The sequence below is a fragment of the Trematomus bernacchii genome, unplaced genomic scaffold (genome assembly GCF_902827165.1).
Source record: "Trematomus bernacchii unplaced genomic scaffold, fTreBer1.1, whole genome shotgun sequence".
NCBI classification, from domain to species: domain Eukaryota; kingdom Metazoa; phylum Chordata; class Actinopteri; order Perciformes; family Nototheniidae; genus Trematomus; species Trematomus bernacchii.
In genome coordinates this window covers 6,487,749-6,510,487 of record NW_022987547.1, presented here as the reverse complement: position 1 = coordinate 6,510,487, position 22,739 = coordinate 6,487,749, and the positions used below count along the sequence as shown (strand labels likewise).

The 22,739-nt window shown below is 42.4% G+C and overlaps 2 protein-coding genes across 7 annotated transcripts; one reads left to right on the top strand and one right to left on the bottom strand.

Annotated features, from left to right (window-relative positions):
* The first annotated feature begins 532 nt into the window (after positions 1-532).
* srsf9 (serine and arginine rich splicing factor 9) lies at positions 533-4,694 on the top strand. 4 transcript variants are annotated; one of them, XM_034123233.1, is made up of 5 exons: positions 533-647; positions 1,891-2,067; positions 2,229-2,461; positions 3,514-3,686; positions 3,775-4,694. In XM_034123233.1, exons 2-5 carry the CDS (start codon positions 1,910-1,912, stop codon positions 4,066-4,068), a joined length of 858 nt encoding a protein of 285 aa, XP_033979124.1. In that variant the 5' UTR covers positions 533-647; positions 1,891-1,909; the 3' UTR covers positions 4,069-4,694. The 4 variants fall into 4 exon arrangements, with proteins under 4 accessions (XP_033979124.1, XP_033979123.1, XP_033979126.1 ...); XM_034123232.1 differs by having other exon boundaries at positions 537-647; positions 1,868-2,067; XM_034123235.1 differs by having other exon boundaries at positions 545-647; positions 1,888-2,067.
* A 429-nt stretch (positions 4,695-5,123) lies between these two features.
* sgsm1b (small G protein signaling modulator 1b) lies at positions 5,124-22,043 on the bottom strand. Of its 3 annotated transcripts, XM_034123417.1 has the most exons (25): positions 21,897-22,043; positions 21,752-21,795; positions 19,388-19,463; positions 18,442-18,604; positions 17,265-17,417; positions 16,940-17,007; positions 16,704-16,846; positions 16,479-16,610; positions 16,186-16,310; positions 16,039-16,106; positions 15,787-15,950; positions 15,560-15,689; positions 14,835-14,964; positions 14,688-14,752; positions 14,452-14,597; positions 14,220-14,348; positions 13,949-14,119; positions 13,729-13,797; positions 11,311-12,513; positions 10,880-11,004; positions 8,053-8,135; positions 7,850-7,959; positions 7,661-7,757; positions 7,384-7,551; positions 5,124-7,176 (listed from the first exon to the last, which is right to left on the bottom strand). In XM_034123417.1, the coding sequence occupies exons 1-25, from the start codon at positions 21,901-21,903 to the stop codon at positions 7,088-7,090; spliced, it is 3,858 nt and encodes a 1,285-aa protein (XP_033979308.1). In that variant the 5' UTR covers positions 21,904-22,043; the 3' UTR covers positions 5,124-7,087. The 3 variants fall into 3 exon arrangements, 2 of the variants coding, with proteins under 2 accessions (XP_033979308.1, XP_033979307.1); XM_034123416.1 differs by having other exon boundaries at positions 21,752-22,033; XR_004555280.1 differs by lacking the exons at positions 5,124-7,176; positions 7,384-7,551; positions 8,053-8,135 and having other exon boundaries at positions 21,752-22,033.
* Between the last annotated feature and the right edge of the window lie 696 nt (positions 22,044-22,739).

Here is a 22,739-nt window from a genome sequence, read left to right as displayed (position 1 = left end):
AAAGGCATGACTATTGGGTCTTGGGAGAGAAAAGGTGAGAAGACACAAGAAAGGACCATGGGGCATCGTGTGATTTAAGGAAAAATTGATATTTCTATTGCGTAACCCTTCAGAAGGAAACATTTGACTTTTATCTCCATTACATTAGTTTGACAGCTTTGAGTCACATCGTTAATTACAACCTATTCTGAAGTTGGCCATTAATGCATACTTTTACTTTTGTTACGTTTAGCATATGTTGATGTTCAAAATGTAAGTTATTTTACCTTTGAAACATTTGGAATGAAGGATGACTTCATTGCATTAGTGTATTCCTACTCTAATGCAATGAAATCATTGCTTTTTTACTCAATTTAAAGCTCAAAGTAGGCAATTTCTTACACCACTACTAGGTCTACTTGTTTACAACATTATTGTGAGTTGGGTTATGGGGGAATACCATACGGGAATACCAGAGCCAGTTACATGTTCCTTTCACTTACCGGCAGGAGGCAGCAAATCAATAACCCTCACTACAGTCTGCTTGTATTGTGAACAAGAAGTAGACAGACCCGTTTGCTAATGTTGCTAACCAACAAGGAAGCAGCACAGCGTGCCAACTGCTAGCAATATATAGTCGAAGGAAGGTGCCCTTGCTTGTGTAAAAGGTATTTGCTGTTTTCATATTTAATTGTTATTTATGAACTGCGTTTAACGTATCCTACTTTATTATTTGTTTCGTAGTGAGAGAGGAATATTGGTGTTTTTTTTGTTGCGGAAACAGACTCTCGTTAGCCCCGGCTAGCTGACCTGTCAACAAAGAGACCGATATCGTAATTACCTGGACTACATAACACGTCTTAAGTCAGTTTAAACATTAAATCAAAACATGTCAAGCTGGACTGTCCGGTTTATTTGTTTTCTATTTCATTAGATGCAGCGTTACGTTGCAGAAAACGTAAGGCAAGCTAACGTTCATGTATATAACTGACGCTAGCTGAGGTTAGCTAGGCAGGCTAGCCGTGTTGAGGCTAAGGTTACTTCTGGGAAAACACCTTCCTCTGATGACTTATCACTGCTGAATGTGATGTTGTTAACCAGGACATTTCATGATATTACCTAACGTTATTACTAAATTAATGTATTAACCCATCGACATCAATGTGTCAGTTAACCAGGGGCTGAGTTGAAACTCAGCCCCTGGTTAACTGACACATTGATGTAGATGGGCTAATACATTAATGTGTCGGAAACGTAATGAAGTTGAAGTCTTACTTGTATTTAACGTTTAATGTTAGATTCGTGTTAGTTAAACAACAACAACAGAGCGTTCACCACGATTATACGAGTATTTAGAAAAATAAAAGGGAGTGCTGGTAGATGTTCAAGTAAATACTTGCAGGTGACATATTACAGGTTAAACCAGACCACTACAGGTGCAGAGGCTTTCTTATGAGGCAGCCAGGGTTAATGAATAATGGAACATCGTAAATCATTTTGAATAGCCTTTACAATCACCAGGTCTGAACGCATTACAACCAATGAGTAGGTTTTAGGGCCATAAAGTCATAACATATGTTTGCTTTAATCTGTCACCCAATTGTTAAACATTCGAAATGTATATTAACATGTATGACTCAGATTCACATTTATTACTATGTTTTTTTTTTAAAGATTTCAGGCTTGGGTCCGAGGGCCTGTGCCATTTTGTTTTGAACTCATCATTTACTACTCGTGGCTAGATCTCTGCTTTTAAATATTCTTTACTTTGAATTAAATGGAGGACTTGCAGGTGGATGGACTAAGTCTCGGATTGGAACTAGGAAGTAGAATAAGGACTACTTCAACAGCTATTTGTGAAAGCAAGAAGTGATCTAAAAGTCTGCAGGTGCCCCCATTCTGTGTCAGCAGTGCCAATCACTCAACCACCATGTCAGATGGACGGATCTATGTGGGGAATCTTCCAGTGGATGTCCAGGAGAGAGACATTGAGGATCTCTTCTACAAATATGGAAAAATCCGGGACATTGAATTGAAGAACAATAGAGGCACTATCCCGTTTGCATTCGTCCGATTTGAAGACCCACGGTGAGTTTTAGGGATGGTGTTTGGCACATCAAATCACATTCCCCTTGTCCCCCGTCTCCAGTGACTGGCAGCAGGGACTGGATGGGGACGGCATTTCCAGACCTTTGTCCGCAAGCAAACAAGCGTACTTTGGTAAGGAGTTCTTTGCTCTCTTCTCTTAGGGATGCAGATGATGCTGTCTATGGAAGGAATGGATATGGATATGGAGACTCCAAGCTGAGAGTGGAGTACCCTCGATCCGCTGGTGCTAAATTTGGTCCTATGGGTGGTGGTGGAGGAGGAGAAAGAGGTGGAGGTGGTGGAGGTGGAGGTGGAGGAGGAGGAGGACCTGGAGGACCTAAAGGAAGATTTGGACCCCCAACTCGAAGATCTGAATTCCGGGTCATGGTTACTGGTAGGTGGACGTCATGAGTCATAGCCAGATCATAATTCTCTCTTTCGCTGTCTTCTGGAGCTCATGGTGAATGGGAGTGTGTTGGTGGTAAGAGTCGTAGGAAGATACTTTCACCCTTTCTCTCATGGCGGACTGGAGGACAAGGGAACTAGTAAAGGTCGTCGCAAGTTGTAGACAGTACATTTCTCTCTTTCTTGGCGGAGTGGAGGACAAAGAGACTAGTAGAGGAAATCATGAGCCGTAGGAAGATTTGTTTCACACTCTCTCTCATGGTGGACTGGAGGACAAGAGAACTAGTATTTGACATCACAAGCCGTAGGCAGATAACTTTTTCTCTCTCCAATGGCGGACTGGAGGACAAAGGGACTAAAAAGATCATCATCCATCCTAGGCAGATATGTTTCTCTCTTTCTTGGTGAAGTGGAGGACAAAGAGAATAGTAGAGGAAATCTTGAGTCATAGGCAAGTATGTCTCTCTCTCTCTCATGCCGGATTCAAGGACAAGGGAACTAGTAAAGGACGTCATCAGTCATAGGCAGATATGTTTCTCTCATGGCGGATGAAGGTCAAGGGGACTAGTAGTGGACATCATGAGTCTAAGGTAGATCTTCTCTCTCACGGACTGGAGGACAAGAGACCTAGTTAAGGACATACAAGTTTTAGGCAGAAGTGTTACTCTCTTTCTTGGCGGACTGAAGGACAAGGGGACTAAATGGATGAGGTCAAGTCAGCTTTTTAAGTCATGAAAAACCAAACATTAACGGAAACCGGTCATGTTGGCTGCATAAACCCAAACACCAACTATAGCGAATGGTAGGTGTATTTTTGTCATTACAGCAATAACTGTTGTATGCTACCGTTTAAACAAGCATGCTAATATCAGCTGTAGATTAGGACTGCTTGGATTTGATTAGATAAGATTTGTTAATTATGATAAGCTCAAACTTCATAAAACATGCTTTTAAACCTATTACTAAGGTTTCCAGGTATTTGAACTTTAAAAGAAGGAAGTCATTTCTGTCCCTAACAAATGTAGTCTTTTCCCATTTCAGGATTACCACCAACTGGGAGCTGGCAGGATCTGAAGGATCATATGCGCGAGGCAGGGGATGTTTGTTTTGCAGATGTGCAGCGTGATGGAGACGGGGTGGTAGAGTTCCTCCGTAGAGAGGACATGGAGTACGCATTGCGCAGACTGGATCGGACCGAGTTCCGCTCACATCAGGTGAGTGCCTGTGCTGTTGAGATTCAAATGTCCCTTTTTAATCTTAAGAGGTTAAAACGAACAATATCCAATATTCCTCCTTTTGTAGGGTGAGACTGCTTACGTCCGTGTCTACGAGGAACGGGGCACTCCCAGCTTTAACCGTTCACGTTCCCGCTCCAGATCCAGAAGTCGCTGTACACCTCCCTACCATAACAGAGGGTCTCCTCCTGCTCGCTACCAGTCACCTCCACGCCATGCTATGTCGCGCCATAGTCCGCGCCATAGTCCGCGCCATAGTCCGCGCCATAGTCCACGCCATAGTCCACGCCATAGTCCACCCCCCAGGAGGCACGCTCCACAGCACCATAGCCCACCACCACCACCACGTCATTACCGATAAAAATGCACGCCATTTATAGAGGAATTGGGGGAAATGTTTTGTAATTCTACTTTTAAATTTTTTTAAACCCCAGGCCTCCTCGTAGGAAAAGTCATTGTTATTACTATTTACATTCCATGTTCACCTTCACGATCACCCTGCTCCTCCCCAATGCCTTAAAGATAATTTGTCTTTGTTTTTTAAACACCCATTTGTGGTATCTGGAATCGGGATTGTTGTTTTTTCTTTCTTAGCGAGGTAATTATATTTGATTATCATATAATGTATTGCAGATTTCTTTTATAAAGAAATCCTGGGGTGTGGTGTCAAACCTTGACGGGGAAGATAAGCTTTTAGGCTAAAAGTCATATTGCTTAAATTCTTGACACGATTTTTCTTATTGTGTGTTTCATCCAGTAGATTTAATCATACACTTGCCAATCTGAGAATCTGTGAAGCTAATCAATATCCTACTCTGATTCAAAACATGTATCCTGTGAGCCTTTTAGACTAGTGCCACATGTTGACTGTGAGTCTCACCTGTCAGATTTCTTTTTTTATGTGTGACCGAGGTGGCCTGTAGTTGGATTATCATTTGTATGCATCTCTAATGTTGTTTTTTCTTTACAATAAAAATGCAAACTTTGTATGGTCTTTTTGTTTTTAATAGATCCTAACTACTATTAATCTAACTCATTTTCAAAAGGTTGAAGCAGATGTTACTAGTAACCTTAACCATGGCTTTATTTTATTCAAATGTCCTATTGAGCTGGCATGCACAATTACAGGCTCCCTTAGCAGCTATAACCAATTGTATTATTTGCAACTGTGACCTGTATTTAAAGCTAAGCAAATATTTTATTGTAATTTTGATAATGGCAAGCTGTAAAAAACTTTAACAGAAAGCTGTCAAATATACAACATGGTCAGTAAAGATATAGTACTTTCTGAAATGCACAAAATCAAGGCTGTTGTAGTCCAGCTCTTTCATCAAAATCCCTGCAGAAATGAAATCAGCGTCTCTAAACTTGAGTATAAAAGTGTAAAGTGCGGAGATAAAAACCAGGCACATGGGATGCAAAATATAATATTTTTTAATACGCAATAAATTAACTTTACCAGGTGACAATTTTGAGAGGACAGAGAAAAAACATAAAAATATATTTATTTCCAATGGCATATTTGTATCTTTCTGTTCATTATAATCAGATAAAGACCATATACAGACATCGTATTGCATTTATATAACTATGTACGAGCTTAGTTTCTTTCAAACACATTGTTTACAGTAAATCTTCTGACAACAAACACAGCAATACACAAACAGCAATACTCAGGCATGTTTTAGAAGATCATATGGAGACATTAGCAGTGGAATCCAAACACTTGTGGGTAAGCTGCTGTGAACCAAACAAGGGTGTGTTATGGCTATTTTGCAATTGTAAGTGGCACCAATGAAACTATAGGTCACATAGAGAATTTTCTATTTGTGTTGAACATTTGGGACATCCCTCTGGAATATCTACTAAACTGATTATCACAGACCCCGTTAGGCCAATTAAAACTATTGATATAAAGTCTTCCTGAACATTATTTGTTAATTTTAGCTGAACAAATACAATTCAATTCGGGAGTATCTAAAGTAAATCTGCTGACCATTGCTGTCAAAAATGATAAATGCACTTCAATAGACTGAGCACAAGTTCACTGCTCTTTCAACTGATCAAACTACGGAAGTAGCCTATCAAGGTGGAGGGTGCTGAACAAAATGAAGAAACAAAATGTAGGCGAGAAAAAGGGACAAAGCCAAACTGAAACCATGTATGTGATCTGAAACCTCATGAGGAGCAGAGCTCTTTTTCAACTGCTATGAACACAGGGATCTTGAGGTAATACAGATAAATGCACATTTACTCCAGGAAATAGCTACAGGTATTGTAAGACTAGAGCGTTTTAGAGACAAGGCAACCAAGATGGCAGGGCAATAAATTGGCAGAAAACCATAACATTGATTGTAGGGTAAAAGTGAATAAGAGAGTGCAAAGGAAGCATGCTGCCTTCACTGCACACCACTTTTAGTTTACCACCAGCTCAAAATCAACCACACCAGCTACCGCAATGCTGAAAGGAAGTAGAATCTGTTGGCACTGTACTATCTTGATGTTGTGAAAAAACAACAGCATATATCTTCTGCCTGAGCAGCATAGTGTTATCTAAGTTGAGAAAAATGTGTCTGCATTGAACCAGTAGCAAGAACCAGTCTGCAAAGAAACAATGCATAGCCAAGGTCAGAGATAGAAGGAGCTCAATGTTTAGGAACGGTACAAGAGGAAATATGGTATTTATATGCAAACTATATGCAATCATGCCCGAGTGCACAGAGATCACAGGTTGGGTCTGGATTTCCTCCAAGCTTGTGTGCATTAGAGGCAAAAACAGGAAGAGGACCATCACGCCTCAGAGAAGCCGGTAATTTGTCCTAAAATGGCTGTTGAGAAGCAAACCACACATGCTACTTAGACTCAAACTCATCTAATGTACATTTAACGCTCACAAAACCAAATCATCCAGTAATGGTGGACATCATTACTGAAAATATATTCAAGAAGGTTAGTCATGGTAGCTACAATTTCAGCAAAAAATGATGATATTTAAAATATATTCAAGTGCATCACAAGATGTACGTGTAACTGAACAAAAATAACAATACAGTGAATAATTTGGTTGCTGGATCCCTGAAAAAATAGCTTAATTTAAGGCAAATAAATAACATCCTGAAGCAGTTCCAACAAGGGTACATTCACTAGGTGAACAATATCACATACAAAATAAATGTACTGGCAATAATTCCATCTCCCCTGAATATACATGTAGAGAGGAGCAGCTGGGAATAAGTTGTTGTACAACTATCTTAGAATACTGGACTTACCAATCACTGTATTTCATAAACATGTATTTCCCTTTGAATAAATTACTATTATGTGGTGTCAGTGTCTTGAAACAATTTAGCACAAAGAAATGTGGCAGCAGAACAGTTGTGTCACTTGTTTTCTATGAGCGTCTGTACTTTGTTGACCAAGTCTCGCGCCATCATCAAGACCTGCGGGACGTTGTGTCGCTCTGCCATTTCTGAGAAAACAATTGGAAAACCATAATTATTTACAATAATATTGCTCATATTTAACTGTTTATTTTCTCCTTAAGACTGAGAGAGCTGCTTTTGAAAGTACCCTACAATATCATAGCTGATCAATCTAGTTTTGATTATGAATACGCTCCGGTAATTGTCAACACTTTTTTCCATCATATTGTAGAATTGTATTTCTCTTCTCTTACCATTAAAGAACTTGATGATGTCTGTGAAGTCCATGTTATTTTCTAGGATGATGTCTCTATACATTTCCACAAGTGCCAGAGCGATGAAGAGGACAAAGTGCTCGGAGGAGATGTACTTGGCTGCCCAGATTGTTTCCCACACAGAGTAAACATCATCATACACCATTTCTGTGCAAAAAAGACAACCAGGATCAGATTACATACAGTATAACATTATATAAAATCATCTTAAATTGTCAATTCTAGCAAATGTCATGATGCGTGTGTTTGCCTTCACCTCTTTTAAAGTCGAGGAGAAACCATCGATAACAGAAGTAAAAGTGTGTGTAGTCTCCATTCTGCTGCATCAGTTCAAACAGCTCAGAGTCCAGGATCTATTTGTGTAAAAATAAGATGTCATTATTACACTATAGCTTTTGTGTATATGCATTCATTCACATCCGCTGGTGCGCATTTATCCACATACCTGGATAAGAGAACGCATATTGGCGAAGTGAGAGTCCATGGCACCTCCATAAGGAAAGTTCTGGTTCATCCTCTTCATCATTTCAGTGAAGCAGCTGAATGCCATGACCTCTGGAAAGCACACACATAAAAAAGCAAATTTAGCCATTTAATTGCATTAAAAAAAAAGTGTATACTGAGAGTTTTTAGTTATGTTTCACTGACCATCGTCCAGAATAACCAGTAGGGGAGCTAGCAGATCACACATGCCCTGGACGTAACCTGTATCGAGATGCTGCCACACATAACTGCAAAGACAACGATAGTTACGTCTGTAACTACGGTTCTATGAGTCCCTACTGACCGCCAGAGGCGGTGCTTTAGCACTGGATATGTCCATCGCGCGCATGCGCAGCTCGAGTACCAATAACAACAAAGTCACCTGTGACCCACGTGACACCAGCTATATATGCCGGTGTCGTCAGAGGATCTGTTTCCAGAATCTTCTCGCGAGCACACAAGAATTCTGAGTGACAGGATACTCTGGTGGTCATCCGGGACTCATAGAACCGTAGTTACAGACGTAACTATCGTTCTATTTCGTCCCTACTGACAGAGGCGGTGCTTTAGCACTGGATGACTTATATCAACAATCTCATGAAGAATCCAAGCACTTACTTGCCTAGCCGGAAGCAGCGGAGCTCGGCAACAGGACCACGCCCAAAGGGTGGGGAGTGGCAACATTAACCCGATAAAAACATGGAGAATGTGCCAAAAGACGCCCATGATGCCGCGGCGCAGATGGTCTCCAGGGGCACCCCTCTCAGGGCAGCCCAAGATGTTGAGATGCTTGTAGAGGGGCATCTCAGCCCTGATGGCAGGGGGCGGCTACTGGCCCCATAGGCATGTGAGATGGCATCGACAACCCAGTGGGACAGCCGCTGGTAAGAGAAAGCACAACCCTTCCTAGTGCCGCCATGGCAAACGAAGAGCTGCTCTGACCGCCGTATACAGGCCGTAGCATCAATATACGCCCTTAGGGCACGCACAGGGCACAGCAACTCAGGCGTGCCGCTCTCCTGTGGAATGTTAAAGCGTGCCAGCTGGATAGGCCGATTGGAGTGGGCTAGTGGAAGCACCTTGGGCAGGAACACCACATTCGGCCAGAGGGCAACACCCGAGCCATCGGAGTTCCACCTCAGGCATGTATCGCTCACAGAGAGGGCATGTAGCTCTCCAACTCGCTTCCCTGAGGTTATGGCAAGCAGAAATGCTGCCTTCAAGGACAGCCACTTAAGCCCCACCTGGGCCAGGGGCTCGAAGGGAGGAGATGATAGGGCATCCAGCACTAGGGGCAGGTCCCAAGCCGGAGCCCTCGGGGTGCTAGGGGGACGCCGCCTTAGTGTCCCTCTCAGAAAGAGGGACACCAACCTGTGGCGCCCCACCGTGGCGCCGTCGACTCCAACATGTCGGGCAGAGATAGCAGCCATATACACCTTCAAAGTGGAGTGAGAACGTCCACTATCCAGAAGGGACTGCAGGAACTCTAAAATGGTGGCCTTACTCAAACACCAGTGGGAGAAGAGCTTCCATTTGCACTCATACTGCGCTCGAGTGGATGGTGCTCTGGCATTCAGGATAGTTTCCCTGACAGATGCCGTGAAAACGCTCAACAGCGGGTTGGGCCCAGAGCTGAAGGCGCTGAGGGTCGGGATGCCAGATCTGACCCCTGAGCTGTGACAGAAGGTCCTTCCTGTCGGGGAGACGCCATGGTGGGCTGCAGCAGAGACTGCGCAGCAGTGGGAACCAAACTCTCCCTGGCCAGCGGGGGGCGACCAGAAGGACCCTGTGCCCCTGAGTAAGGACCCTCTGAAGCATCTGTAGAATCAGAGGCAGTGGCGGGAAGGCATACAGGAGACTGTCTGGCCAGTCGTGTGCCAGAGCGTCCTGACCCATCGGGCTGGTCACCGCTGCCCAGGAGAACCAGAGGGGGCAGTGCCTCGACTCTTCCGAGGCAAAGAGGTCCACCTTGGCCCTGCCGAAAAGGCTCCAAATTGTCTCCACCACCTCTGGATGAAGCCTCCACTCCCCCGTTGGAGGCTTGTGCCGAGAGAGGAAATCTGCGACCTGATTCTGGTCTCCTGGTAGAAAGACTGCCTGCAGACTGGCCAGGCGGGGGAATGCCCAAGACAAGAGGCTCTGTGAAACCCGGAGCAGCTGTGCGGACCTGGTGCCCCCCCTGGTGGTTGATTTGGGCCACAGCGGACATGTTGTCCGAACGAACGAGCACATGCTTGCCCGCCAGTTGGGGTAAAAAGTGCATGAGTGCAAGCAGCACAGCCCGAAGCTCTAGCACGTTGATATGGCGTGCACCTTCCTGGGCAGACCACTGACCCTGAGCAGTCCTGCCCTGCCACACCGCACCCCACCCTGAGAGACATGCATCCACAGTGACAGTCTCCCGGTGGGATGGGATGGCGCCCATGGGCCCTGAGGCCGAGGGCACCTGGCATCAGGCCTTGGAGCCTCATCAGGAGCCAGAACCGCGGAGGCGATGGCAGGCTCAATGGATGGCAAGCGACCCAGCCCCACCCTCGCCGATATAATTAAAACCAGTTGACGAACGTTTGTATTTTGTTGCTCTACCCAATCATAACCAAGTGTGGTTATATAACGTTATCTAACAACATAAAGAACGACGTTGAAATGCTCTATTTTGGTTGTAATGCGCTCACATAGCTAGTCTAAAATCGTGATCAAACGTTCCAACCGAAACGCTGTAGGCTACAAGAATGTAGCCACGGTACTCTCGTGCAGCGAGAAGATGAAAGGAACAGATCCTCTGACGACACCGGCATATATAGCCGGTGTCACGTGGGTCACAGGTGACTTTGTTGTTATTGATACTCGAGCTGCGCATGCACGCAATGGACATATCCAGTGCTAAAGCACCGCCTCTGGCGGTCAGTTGGGACGAAATAGAACCATATTTGTCAAACTTGAATGTTTTAAGACAAAACTCCGGGGATATTTGGCATGGCGACTCATTTACCTGCACATGATGTTACGCAGCTTGTCCAGGTTCTCAGTAGTGAAGTACCAATTAGCTCTGTCGCAGCGTCGGACATCTTTGTCAATGCGATGCAAGTTGATCAGGTACATATCCAGTGTCTCTTGCTACAACAATAATAGAAAATTCTGTTAGTACGTGCTAATGATCAGAATCAGAATCCCTTTATTAGTCCCACAGAGGGGACATTTACATTGTTACAGCAGAAAAGAGCCAAACACAGCTTAATGTTACCTAAGTAGCATGCATAAAAAAAAAATTAAAATCAAAAAGGTTACACAATTTACAAAAAACACATCCTGTAACAGTTCTGAGGATTTAGCAGCCAAGTATATATTGCACAGTTATTAACGCCATATATATTGCACATATGCACACAACAAGTATGTCTGTAAATGATGTGTATTGCTTACAGAATAGGTTTGTTCTTCTGAGGATTCGTCCAATTTGGCGTCTCCTCCTCCGACCTCTGCAGACTCCGGTTCAGCGAGCACATTTTCCATCTCGGGCTCCTCCTCAGAAAGGCCCGGGTCGGTGCCCTCAGGGCTGGTGTTGCACGCTGTGTCCAGATGGTGATCTAGGACAAAATCCTCTGATGCCATTTTCAGTCTTTGCGCAAGAGAGACAGGGGGTGCAGAAAGGCCAGTCAAAGGCCTAGACCTGATATCCTCAGAGGTCACACATGTCCCTGCAGGTATGTCCTCCATTTCCAGGGCAGAAGGAGAGTCGTCTGAATCTGCTGTGTCTGGAGACTGCCGAGAGTGGGACGGTAACGAAAGGCTCCCCCTTGACGCTGACTGGAGAGCGTTCAGTACTTGTCTGACAGGTGAAATTGAACCAGGTTTCTCAAATTGAATATCTGTAGGTTTGTCTTTTTTGATTTCAGCCGAGTCACAAACTGTTAATTCAGCATCCTTTTTCTCTGACTCTGTGGTACAGGCCTTTTTTTCAGTTATTTCCGGTTCTTCACTTGTGTCTTTTTCTGCTGCAGGCGGACATAGAGGCTCCACGTCCAGTTCTTTGCTCTTTTGTGCTTGAAAAGCCAAGGTCTGACCGAGTGGAGGTGCTTGGAAATATTCATTAGTAATCTCTGTCTCTAGTTTAAGAACATTTGTGCTCTCTGGAACACTTCTTAAATTCATATTTGCGTCTACTGCTTTCAAGTCTTCAGACAGCTCACTTGTTGAAATATCTTTATCTTCTACTTTAGGTTTTTCTTCCGATTCAGGTGTTTCTTCTAATTTACTGATTCCACAGTCCTTAACCTCACCTTCTGAAACAGTCTCCATCTTTGTCTCTAACACCTCCTCCTTGGCTACTGGGTCCTTTACATCCTCTTCCTGTGATGCAGTTGTTTTTTCATGTAAGACTTCTGATTCTTCCACTGACGGCTGAGCGGTTGCGGATCCAACAGCTGACTCTGTTACAAGAGGGCTGTTTTCTGATCCTGGTTGCTGATTTGTCAGACCCGGAGAGGAGGGGCTGCCGGAGGGAAGCTTTGGGGCATCTGCAGTGCCACTTGTGATATCCTTCAGTGGACTACTGTGCTGTATTTCTGTTTCCTCAGCCTTGGGTTCAGCTTCAATCTGATCCACTGCCTCAACCGATCCAAATACCTGGTGACAAAAGAAACGCAGTGAATATGCAGTACATTTTGCAACCAGGCTCAATGAAAAGGACAAATGTTGAGGCGTTATACCAGTGCTTTTAGAGTTAGCCCAAAAGCTATAAATCATACTGTATATCAGTGGCGAACCGTGTCTATCACAACTGGACCTTCTGTAGACACACACACCGCCGCCACATAATGTCCGTCTTTTCACTGAATTGTCGTCTTGAAAAGGGTACTCACAACAATTCCGCAACAACTTCATCTTCACCTGTTGCACTTGCCATTTCAACGTTAAAAACAATAAAACGGCATGAATTGCTTCGTCGCATTCATCTAGATCCTCTGTCTCGAGCCAGTTAACTAGCGGGCCTTCTAGAGTAGCCTGGAACCGAGGGAAACTCTGAAAGAATACGCCCATTGGCTACAAATCAATATATGATTGGTTGATCAAACTGTCAATCCAAACGTACGCTCTCATTCAGTGCAACGGCCAGGGCATTTGATCAAGGATATAGAATACCTTGGTTGAAGGATATTCTACCCAGAGACCCAGAACAAGATCTGATTGGTTGCTTTCTTTTCTAACACAAAACCACTGAAATGCGTAGTGCATGGTCCGAGAAGGACAAACAAATCAACGTAACACTGTAATATTACAGATCAACAACACAGATACCATTCTCATTTATTCATTTTATATACATTTTATTACATTTTATTACATTTTATTTATATAATTAAATCGATTTTTTGTTTGTTTTATCTGAGTGTTCCAGGGTATTCTTTGAATACCTTGAAGGCCCTGACGGTTCGCCACTGCTGTATATACTACTGATGGAACATTTTCAAGGAATACTATATGTTTTAAGAATGATTTCCAACCTTCCTGGTAGCTTTTGGTTAAAAATGTATTTCAATGTACTTTTTATATCTAACAATGTCCTATCTAATCATTCACATTTAACTTTTGGTCAAATGTTTTCCTTTTTACATCCAAGTTATGTTTTAAAACAGGTTATGACACTGCAATTTTGAAGTTATCTATTATTTAAAGATGTAAGATGATTGATTGCAGTTCAATTTGAATGAAACGTAGGAAATCTATAGAGTTATGACCTACACTGTATAAAGTGTTGTAAAAAGTGGGATTACATATTTTACATGAAGGAAACACCAGTAAAGCCTCATACTGAACATCATTGCTGTTTTGAGAAAGTACCTGTGCACTGTTGCTGGAATCACTTTGTGAGGTGGCACTCTGTGGATCTGAGCTGCTACATAGAGAGGACTGTAACGGAGAGAGCATCACACAGACAAAAAGCGAAGCCGTCAGCCAACTTTCATAGAAATGACCTCAAAATACTTTAAACAGTTATCTTCTGCCAGTTGAAACTGGTTACATAATGCAGCACATGCCATGCAAAAAAGGTCAAACTTGCATCTGTGCTGATGGTGGAGTCCCGCTGCACCGGGCCTCTCTCCACACTGGCTGACAAACATCTGGCGATGGCCTCGGCATGCTTCTCCTTCTCCCTCTGAAGAACGATGGCCTCGCATCCCTGCCACTCCTTCATCGTCTGCTCATACATGATCCGCATCTGCTCGTCAATCTGAAAAAGGAAACCTTGTGTAAACAAAGATTGTAACATTCCCAATGGTGTATATGTGTACTTCACACAGTCTCAGTCTTCAAATAGCTCATCAGAATACCTCTTGTCGGCATTTGGCAGTCATGGTGAACTGGTAGTGTCCCAACAGGAAGGGCCAGACCTCTTTGCGTAGTGAAGGAGCCACACCACCATAATACACAAGCCTGTGTATCTCCTCTTCCTCAAACGCCTGAACAAGATGAACTCTGCTATTTATCAATCATCAAAAAAAGTACCATTTAATACAGAAATGAATTAATACTCTTCGCTTGGTGTTTCTCTGTGTATCTTACAGAGCTGTCTTTGAGGAATTGGCCCCAGACCTCCACAGAGAGGCCTCCTCTGGAATCACAGGGCACATCAGGGTCAACTATAGTGATGTTGACCAGAGCAGAAAGGTGTATGCGAACCGTGGACAGATGCCGGCAGTATGCAAGCCCTGGAGAGGAAAGACAAATGTTTGAATCGATAAGCACTACTTTAATGATTCCCAAATCATCAAAGATAACCAACAGTTCGTTGTACTCACATCCGTAGAAAGCACGGGAGATTATCTGATACTTCATGGTGTCACAGAGGAGCTTTAAGGGAGCCCTGGTAAGAGGGGAACATGGCAAATTGAGTGTAACAGATTGATCTGAATTTATATTTGAGCCTGTCCTAGGGAAATACGCACCTTTCCTGATTACAGCCATTAGGCAGAGAGCCATCAGAAGAGCCATTCTGTGAGCAGGAGGAGCACGAGGACTTTCGGGGCGTCGGTTGCCAAATGTTCACTCCCTGCTCCATCAGCTCCAGGGCCACTGCTAGAAGTTATAGGCTTTATCATTACTGATGCTACTAATACCATCATAGTTCTAATAGATTTGGACATCGCATATTACTTTTTACTTAAAATACTGTGGAACTTTTCACATCCCCTAGATTTTTTTGCACATTTCATTACATTGTGTATATTTTAGATATAAGATATATTTATTTGTAATGTTTTGTATTTAATATTTATGTTTCTTGCACAAATGACACCCAAGCAAGTTCACTGTTTGTTGAAAACTGAGTTGGAATTAAACTGGATTCTGATGCATGTATGCAAGCAATAGGAAACACTTTTGGCGAGATGTAGATGTAGCAAACAAATTACTCTGAATGTCTATGCAAAGTCTCATTGTTGTTGATGGGACTATAACACACAGGGAAATGCAGCAGCTCAAAATGAGAGAAAATTAATTATAAAGATGAATTATAAATAATATATGCCTTGGGAAAACAGATTAATCTAAACTGCAATTGTCTAATCTGTAGATCAGTATTTGGAGAGTAATGCAATCGTAGATGTAATCTCTGATGATGTTTTATTAGATTAGCTCAGGGAGGCAGAGCAGGAAGATTAAAGACACTTACTGAACTCCATCTGATTGCCAGGAAAGAGGATTCGAAACACATAATCGGTTGATTCATCATCTTCCTTATCGGATACAGAATCACAGGAGCCGTGCGGACTCCTGTTTCTCAGTTTGGGGAGAACCTTTCCCTGTGAGTGGAAAAGCAACAGATTGTTTCAACAGATCATAGCTACACTTAGAATAACATGAAACAGAAGGATTCTATGAGGCAAAATTCATGCTGACCTTTCCTCTTTGATTCCAGAGAGGGGGGTCCAGCTGTCCGTGAGGTAGCAGGCCCGTCTCCAGGCAGGTGAGAAACTGGAGGATATGTCCTCCTTTTGGGAAATGTAGAGGAGGTCTCTGGATCCCATCCTGGCTCACCAAAACTACTGTCCCACCACTGTTCACTGGAGAAAATAACACAATAAATAACAATGTAAATAACTCTTTAAACTACTTATTTGGGGGCAGAAAGAAACTTAAGGGATACTGTACCTTCCTGATGACAGTGGAGGTACACAATCTCATCTAAACGTATCGTCATAGCATAATCCCAATACACACTGAAAGGAAGATGAAGGAAGCCAATGAGTAACCTGTGCAAAAGCAAGACTGTTTTTTCTTTAGGTTCATTAGCCTAACCTTTTCTCAGAATCCAGCTCCCCCACATTGCCATTCATCAGCTGATTGGGTGTCCATTTCAGTGTCATGAGGTCTGCAGTTTGATGAAGAGAAAGGTAACCTGGGATGGCCTCCATGTCGTCTCTCTGTAGACACAAGACAGAGATTTGAAATAACAACATGTCAGCTGGAGCTGTCACTATCAGATTTTGCCTACACCAATAAACACAATTTCAACATAATAGGCATAAATAAGATGCTCTCATGTTTCATAAAAAGTGAACATATATTCTCTGAAAAAGAGAAACACACACCGGCTGCACCAGGACATTGTTCTTTCCAAACAGAAGTGTAGTTCTGGAGTTTTGGTGGAGGGACTCAACATAGTCCCTCACCCACATGAGAGGGCGATCATCCATGCTACCACTGGACTGTCTCTTCTGGATCTGATACAGGTTAAAAACATGGAATATTTATTACACATTGTTAGGTTATTGCTGATGAGGTGATTTAAATCATTTAAGCCCTCAATATCTAACCAGGGCAGGCCGTCTGGAGGGGGAATCTTGACGACAGTGGCCGCTGTGGATTCGGTGTCGCTGCACGAGCTCATCAGCAGACGGGTCCGTCCAGAAATGGTCTGCAGTCTTAACTTTGGTGTACTCCAAAGCACAAGGGCCAACTGTAAAACAAGGTTCATCAGTTTTAAATTAGTACAAAAGCAAAATAAAAGGTGTGTCTGTTTAATCTTGTCCATGTGAAGGTTTATAAATACCCAATAGAGATGCAAGAATTGGTCCATCCACAGGATTCAACAGCATGGCTTCTTTCTCGTAGTAGGCACTGCAGGAAACAATATTTAGAAATTAAGGATATTTTACAATTTTGAAATTCTACCCAACTTTCTGTTTTCAAACCACACATTATAGGATGTTACCATACAATAGGAGAAAAGCTGACAGAACAACATACTTTGCTTATAAGGTTGAAAACTGTTGAGGTGCAAAAACAAACAAGCCAAAGTAGTGTCGGAGATCATCAAGATCTCAGATCAGTGAGATCAGTTGTTACTCATCTAGTTGCATTAAAAGTAACAATACCTGCTGTTCTCCACTAAATACATGACAATCTTGTCGAGGAGCTTCTCTATCAGAGCAGTCCGGATCCACAGGTGTTTCAGTGCTTGAGGCGAGATGTTGGCCAACTTGGATTGCCGACTGCGGTCGTTACTCTGAGAAGAATTGTTCTGCTTGCTGAAAAACAGAAAAGAAACCTGACTGATGACATGTCTGTATCGTTGTAAGTGGAGCAGACACACAGGACAGAACAGGGCACCCGGGGATATTATAACCCATAGAAGGAGAACACAAAAGGGATAAATATACAGGAGTGCTTATGGAAGCAGCAGAGAGAGGGACACGCCCCCATCACCATCAATGGGACTACGGTAGAGAGAGTCAGCAGCTTCAGGTTCCTCGGTGTCCACATCACTGAGGACCTGATATGGACTCTTCACACTACCACCATCACCAAAAAAGCTCGACAGCGGCTCTTCTTCCTCCGCAGGCTGAGGAGGTTCAACATGGACTCCAGGAGATTCTGCAACTTCTACAGGTGCACCATAGAGAGTATCCTGACTGGCTGCATCACGGCCTGGTACGGCAGCTGCACCGCCCTCAATCGTAAGGCTTTACAGAGGGTGGTGAAAACTGCACAGAACATCACCAGGAGGGAGCTTCCATCCATGGAGGACCTCTACTCCCAGCGGCTCAGGATGAAAGCCCTCAGGATTATAAAAGACCCCCATCACCCCAGCCACAAACTGTTTTGTCTGCTGCCGTCTGGCAGGCGGTACCGCAGCATCCGGACTAAAACCACCAGACTCAGGGACAGTTTCATCCCACAGGCCATAAGACTGTTAAACACCTGAACTGTTGAAACAACATCTGTTAAATACCTGAACTGTTGAAACATCCGTAACATTCATCTGGCTGCTACTTAGAAATTATTTATCTAATATATCATATTCCAATAACTTGCAATTAGACTCTTATTGCACTATTTCACTATTTCACTTTTTAAACTATTTTTCTTTTTGTATTTACTATTTACCTGCACTATATTTTTATGTTTATCTGTTTTATTGTGTTGCACTGTTGGAGGAGCCTGTGACCTAAGATTTTTATGTTTATGACAAAATAAAACCTTGAACTTGAACCTTGAACCTTGGTGTTTTTTTTGTCCCTGGCCTCTCACTGGTTGGAGTTAACACCTCACCTGGTTTCAATGAGCTGTTGCATCTCCTGGACTTTGTGGCAGAGTTCCTCAGCAGGGGTAAAGCTTTTAGCCGCCTTCATGAAAAGAGCTGCAACCTTGTTACTGCACAGCAGGCCTGCTATACGACGCTTCAGTCCGTGTAGCACACAGGACTCCACGACAGCTGCATACACAAACACAGAGTATTAGTCAATATTTGATTAGGGTTTTTTTTTTCAGTAAGACTTTATTAATGTGTTTGTTTTATTGAGGTAGAAAATGTTTACTTGCTTTTTAGTATAAATAATAAAATGGCCTGAAGCCTAATATTTTTTTATTTAAAAAAAACTGGTGAAAATTAGCACAGCTGATACAAATAATCTGCCCAACATTGTCTTCCGTTGCTAGGATATGAAGGATGTGAATCACATACGCCTCAGTCCTGGTTAGTATCAACACCTTTAAAGGGTGCTAGTCTACTGTATTACATATCACATATAAATAGACATGACTAATAACATTTTGAAAATAAATTGTCAGGGATTGCATAGCTTGAACAGTCTGTGAAGGCCCATTTTGCACTATGAGGATGAACTGAGGATGACACACACTGATGTCAACCATCTGCACTGTACATGTCAGTGAAGTTGTAACAACTACTGTGGTTTATACTATTTAAACCAGCATGCCGTGCAATATCATTTCTGAAATTGGATACAAAAGGCTGAATTCAAGCCAAAAGAAACAGATTTATTCAAGATAGAAAAAAAAGATGCTCTGTTATTTACTTGTAGTTTGTCCCTCTTTATGGCCCCCCACTTGAATAGCCAATGATGCCAACTCCTACATTAATTTTCAAAAACATTAAAGATAATGGAAAATGCCTTGAGCGTGTATTCTCAATTTCGGAACACTCTGTCCGAGAAAGATTGCTTTTGGTGCAATGTAATCACAAAAAAACATTTACCGCAGAAGGATATGATGTGGCTGCTGTCTGCGTGCACAAATTTCCTCGTTACTGCCTCCTCCATAATTTGTTTCACCTAACAGAAAAAAGTACACAGCGGACAAGGATTAATCTGTCTGACACAGTTACATGAGGTGACAGGGAGTCCAAACAAGAAGCACAACAGGAAGCAATGAGGGAATGAGTTACAAGAGGTTAAGAACAGCAATGGAAGATTGGTGCAGCTCCACAACACATTTACGATGATAGAGCTAATTATTTATTAGGCTCAATACTTAAAGGTGGGGTAGGTAAGTTTGAGAAACCAGCTCGAGTGCGCTAGAATTTGAAAATACACAACCGGAGAAAATCTGCCACTTCCTTACAGAGCCCCTCCTCCAACACACACGAACGCGCACATGACCAATGAGGGCATGAGATAAGTTTGTGCACAGATGGAAGGCTGACAGGCAGGTAGGCCATCCAGTTATTTTAGCCGGGCCGGCTAAAATGATTGGTCGTGCTTTTTACAGTACTACGGCTTCCACAGATGACATTTTTTTATGGATTTTTTGTCAAAGCACTTAAGATATTCATTGCTATCGGGATGTTAAGAGCATTCCATGGAATATAACAAAAAGTGTATCTCGAGCCGGTTTCCTTTAACCTCTGTTATGCCCTCCCTACAAGCCACAACACAGGCTCTTCCCTTTCTGCTTTCTACAACTTCAACTTGAGCATTGCAAGAACAGTGAAGGAAATGTTTCATAAACTTGTTCTAGAAGTACAGGAGGAATATGGTTCTTTACACCTCTGATCCATATTTTCTTCTTGCAACCTTAAGGAACACTCCAGGAAATTAGTATTCCACTTCCCCAAAGTTGCGAATTGGTCAAAACAAAGAGGCAAATGCCAAAATACCATGACTTTTCTGAATCCCTTTGTTGGTCAAACACTGCCTACACTTCCCACAATGCAACTCAGTGAAAGATGGTCATTGCTAGGTAAACAAACACATGTTATTGATATGTTTATAATGTAGGCTTTCTTTTATACATGTATAGTCTCTGAAAGCACCCAGTCGATAAAATGTCAGCTTGAAAGGTTGTCTTTCCTGTCATCGTAATTATCAATACGTAACATTTTAAAGGTTGACATTAATTGGAATAACTATTGCTGTATTGTGTTTTACTGTAACAGTCGGTCATAAATTGAGATCAGATTTTGTTACTGCCTATTAGTAGTGTATTTTATAAAAACCAGTCCAGAATCACATAATTGCAGATGCACAAACATGTTAGGGACCCATGCTCTATTATATGAATCAAGAACTGACTTGAAAATGTTAAATACTGAAAATTATTATTTAAAAAAAAATACACATTATTATTTGCTGTGTTTCAAACATATATATACCAGCTGAGCCCCTCCTTGCTGCAGGATCCAGCATCAGAGCCATGGATGTTGAGAGGCAATGAGTCACAGGTGAGGGGGAGCACAGACACGATTAGACTGGAAGCACCAGTCTTTTTTCAGTTATGAATAAAACATCCTGTGTTCTTCCCCAGGGGATCACAGAGTCACTGAGCAGTTTTGAAGTGTCTGAGATGAGCTAGTTAAATTCCGTGTTGATTAATATCAAAACTATAATAAATAAATAAATCACGGTTGGAGCATGTAATGGTTGCTAGAACACAGTGTGAATTAAAAACAAGGTCACTTGAAGTTTTAAATAACAAGATGGTTTGTTGTGAAAATGTCAGTTTAGCCATCTTCTTCAGAGAGAGGGAGAGGGAGAGGGAGAGGGAGAGGGGGGGCACATTTTAGGATGTGAAAAGGGAGGTTTTGCATGGATTGAACCAAATGAATCTTTAAACGTCTTATTAGAAGTGCAGTTTTTTGTCGATATAAAACCATCATCATCACCACCATCATCTGTATCATTTTCGTCGTCATCAACAGCATCACTACCATCGTCACCATCATCTTACACCGGTCTAACAGCAGTCAAAAACATTTGCCATTTTTTGACAACTGAAAGCCTAATTGCATCCGCTTTTCTTATTGTGTAAAATGATAGCACATTTTATTATAAGCAGGGCTTTTACGTTGTCGTGGCTCAGACCCGATGAACGGTGTCACACACACACACACACACACACACACACACACACACACACACACACACACACACACACACACACACACACACACACACACACACACACACACACACACACACACACACACACACACACACACACACACACACACACACCACACACACACACACACACACACACACACACACACACACACACACACACACACACACACAGTAAACATAAGCTGTAATGAGCGAGAATTGAATAAAATGCAACGAACCTCTTTCTTCACATTGCGCAGCAGTTTCTGTCGGGTCTCGGCCTCTGTCACGGGAGAAAACATACCGAATAATGCTGATCAGATTGCTGTGTGGGAAATAGATGATGACAGGCTCACGACTAGAGAATAATAAAGACGGCTGTACCTCCCATCGCTCCGGGAAGGGTGCAACCGCTGACACGCACGGATTTCTATTTTGAAGGATGTCTTCTGGAAAGCAAAGGAGACCACACTGGTTGCAAGGCAGAGAGGCTCCGAGATGTGCGATGTGTTCTTAGCGAATAAATTAAACCTATCTGTTACCTCTCACAGAACCAACACCCCTTTAAAGTCACAGTAGCCCATTACAACGCCGACACATATGAGTACTCTCCATTCCCTGTGACACATATGGTGGATTTATTGTGCCAAACTTAAAATGTCAAAATATTTGAATATATTTTCAAATATAAAAATATATATTTCTCACATTATCGATGAAATCTTCAGAGCCCCTTTAATAAATATGGTACTTGCAGCTACCATGTCAAATAAATCAAGGCCTCATTAAATTAATTATCTCAGTTAGTCTTCATAAAAAAATGCATTTACATACATTTACATAATTGTATTGTTAGAGTTTTAAACAGCTTCTCATCTTATCATATTACATTATTAAGCATTAGTTGTATAGATATATAGTTTTATTTAAACAATGTGGTTTATACATTCTTATTAGTAAACCTTGTACAACCTGCTTTGGCAATACTGCATTTCATTATGGACATGCCAATAAAGTAAATAAAAAATGTGAATATGGTTAGGCACATAATAGGTTAGTTTTATAGACATTAAAGGTGTCAATTTGAGTATCTGTGGCCGTGGCTTGTTAAACTGAACTGCATTAAAGAGTGTTCCTGTTTTTTTTGGGTAAATCCAGGGTTTGCCAGCAGGACTGTTCTTTCAGGCCAATCAAGCTAATTAACCAAATGAAATTAATTAATCAAAT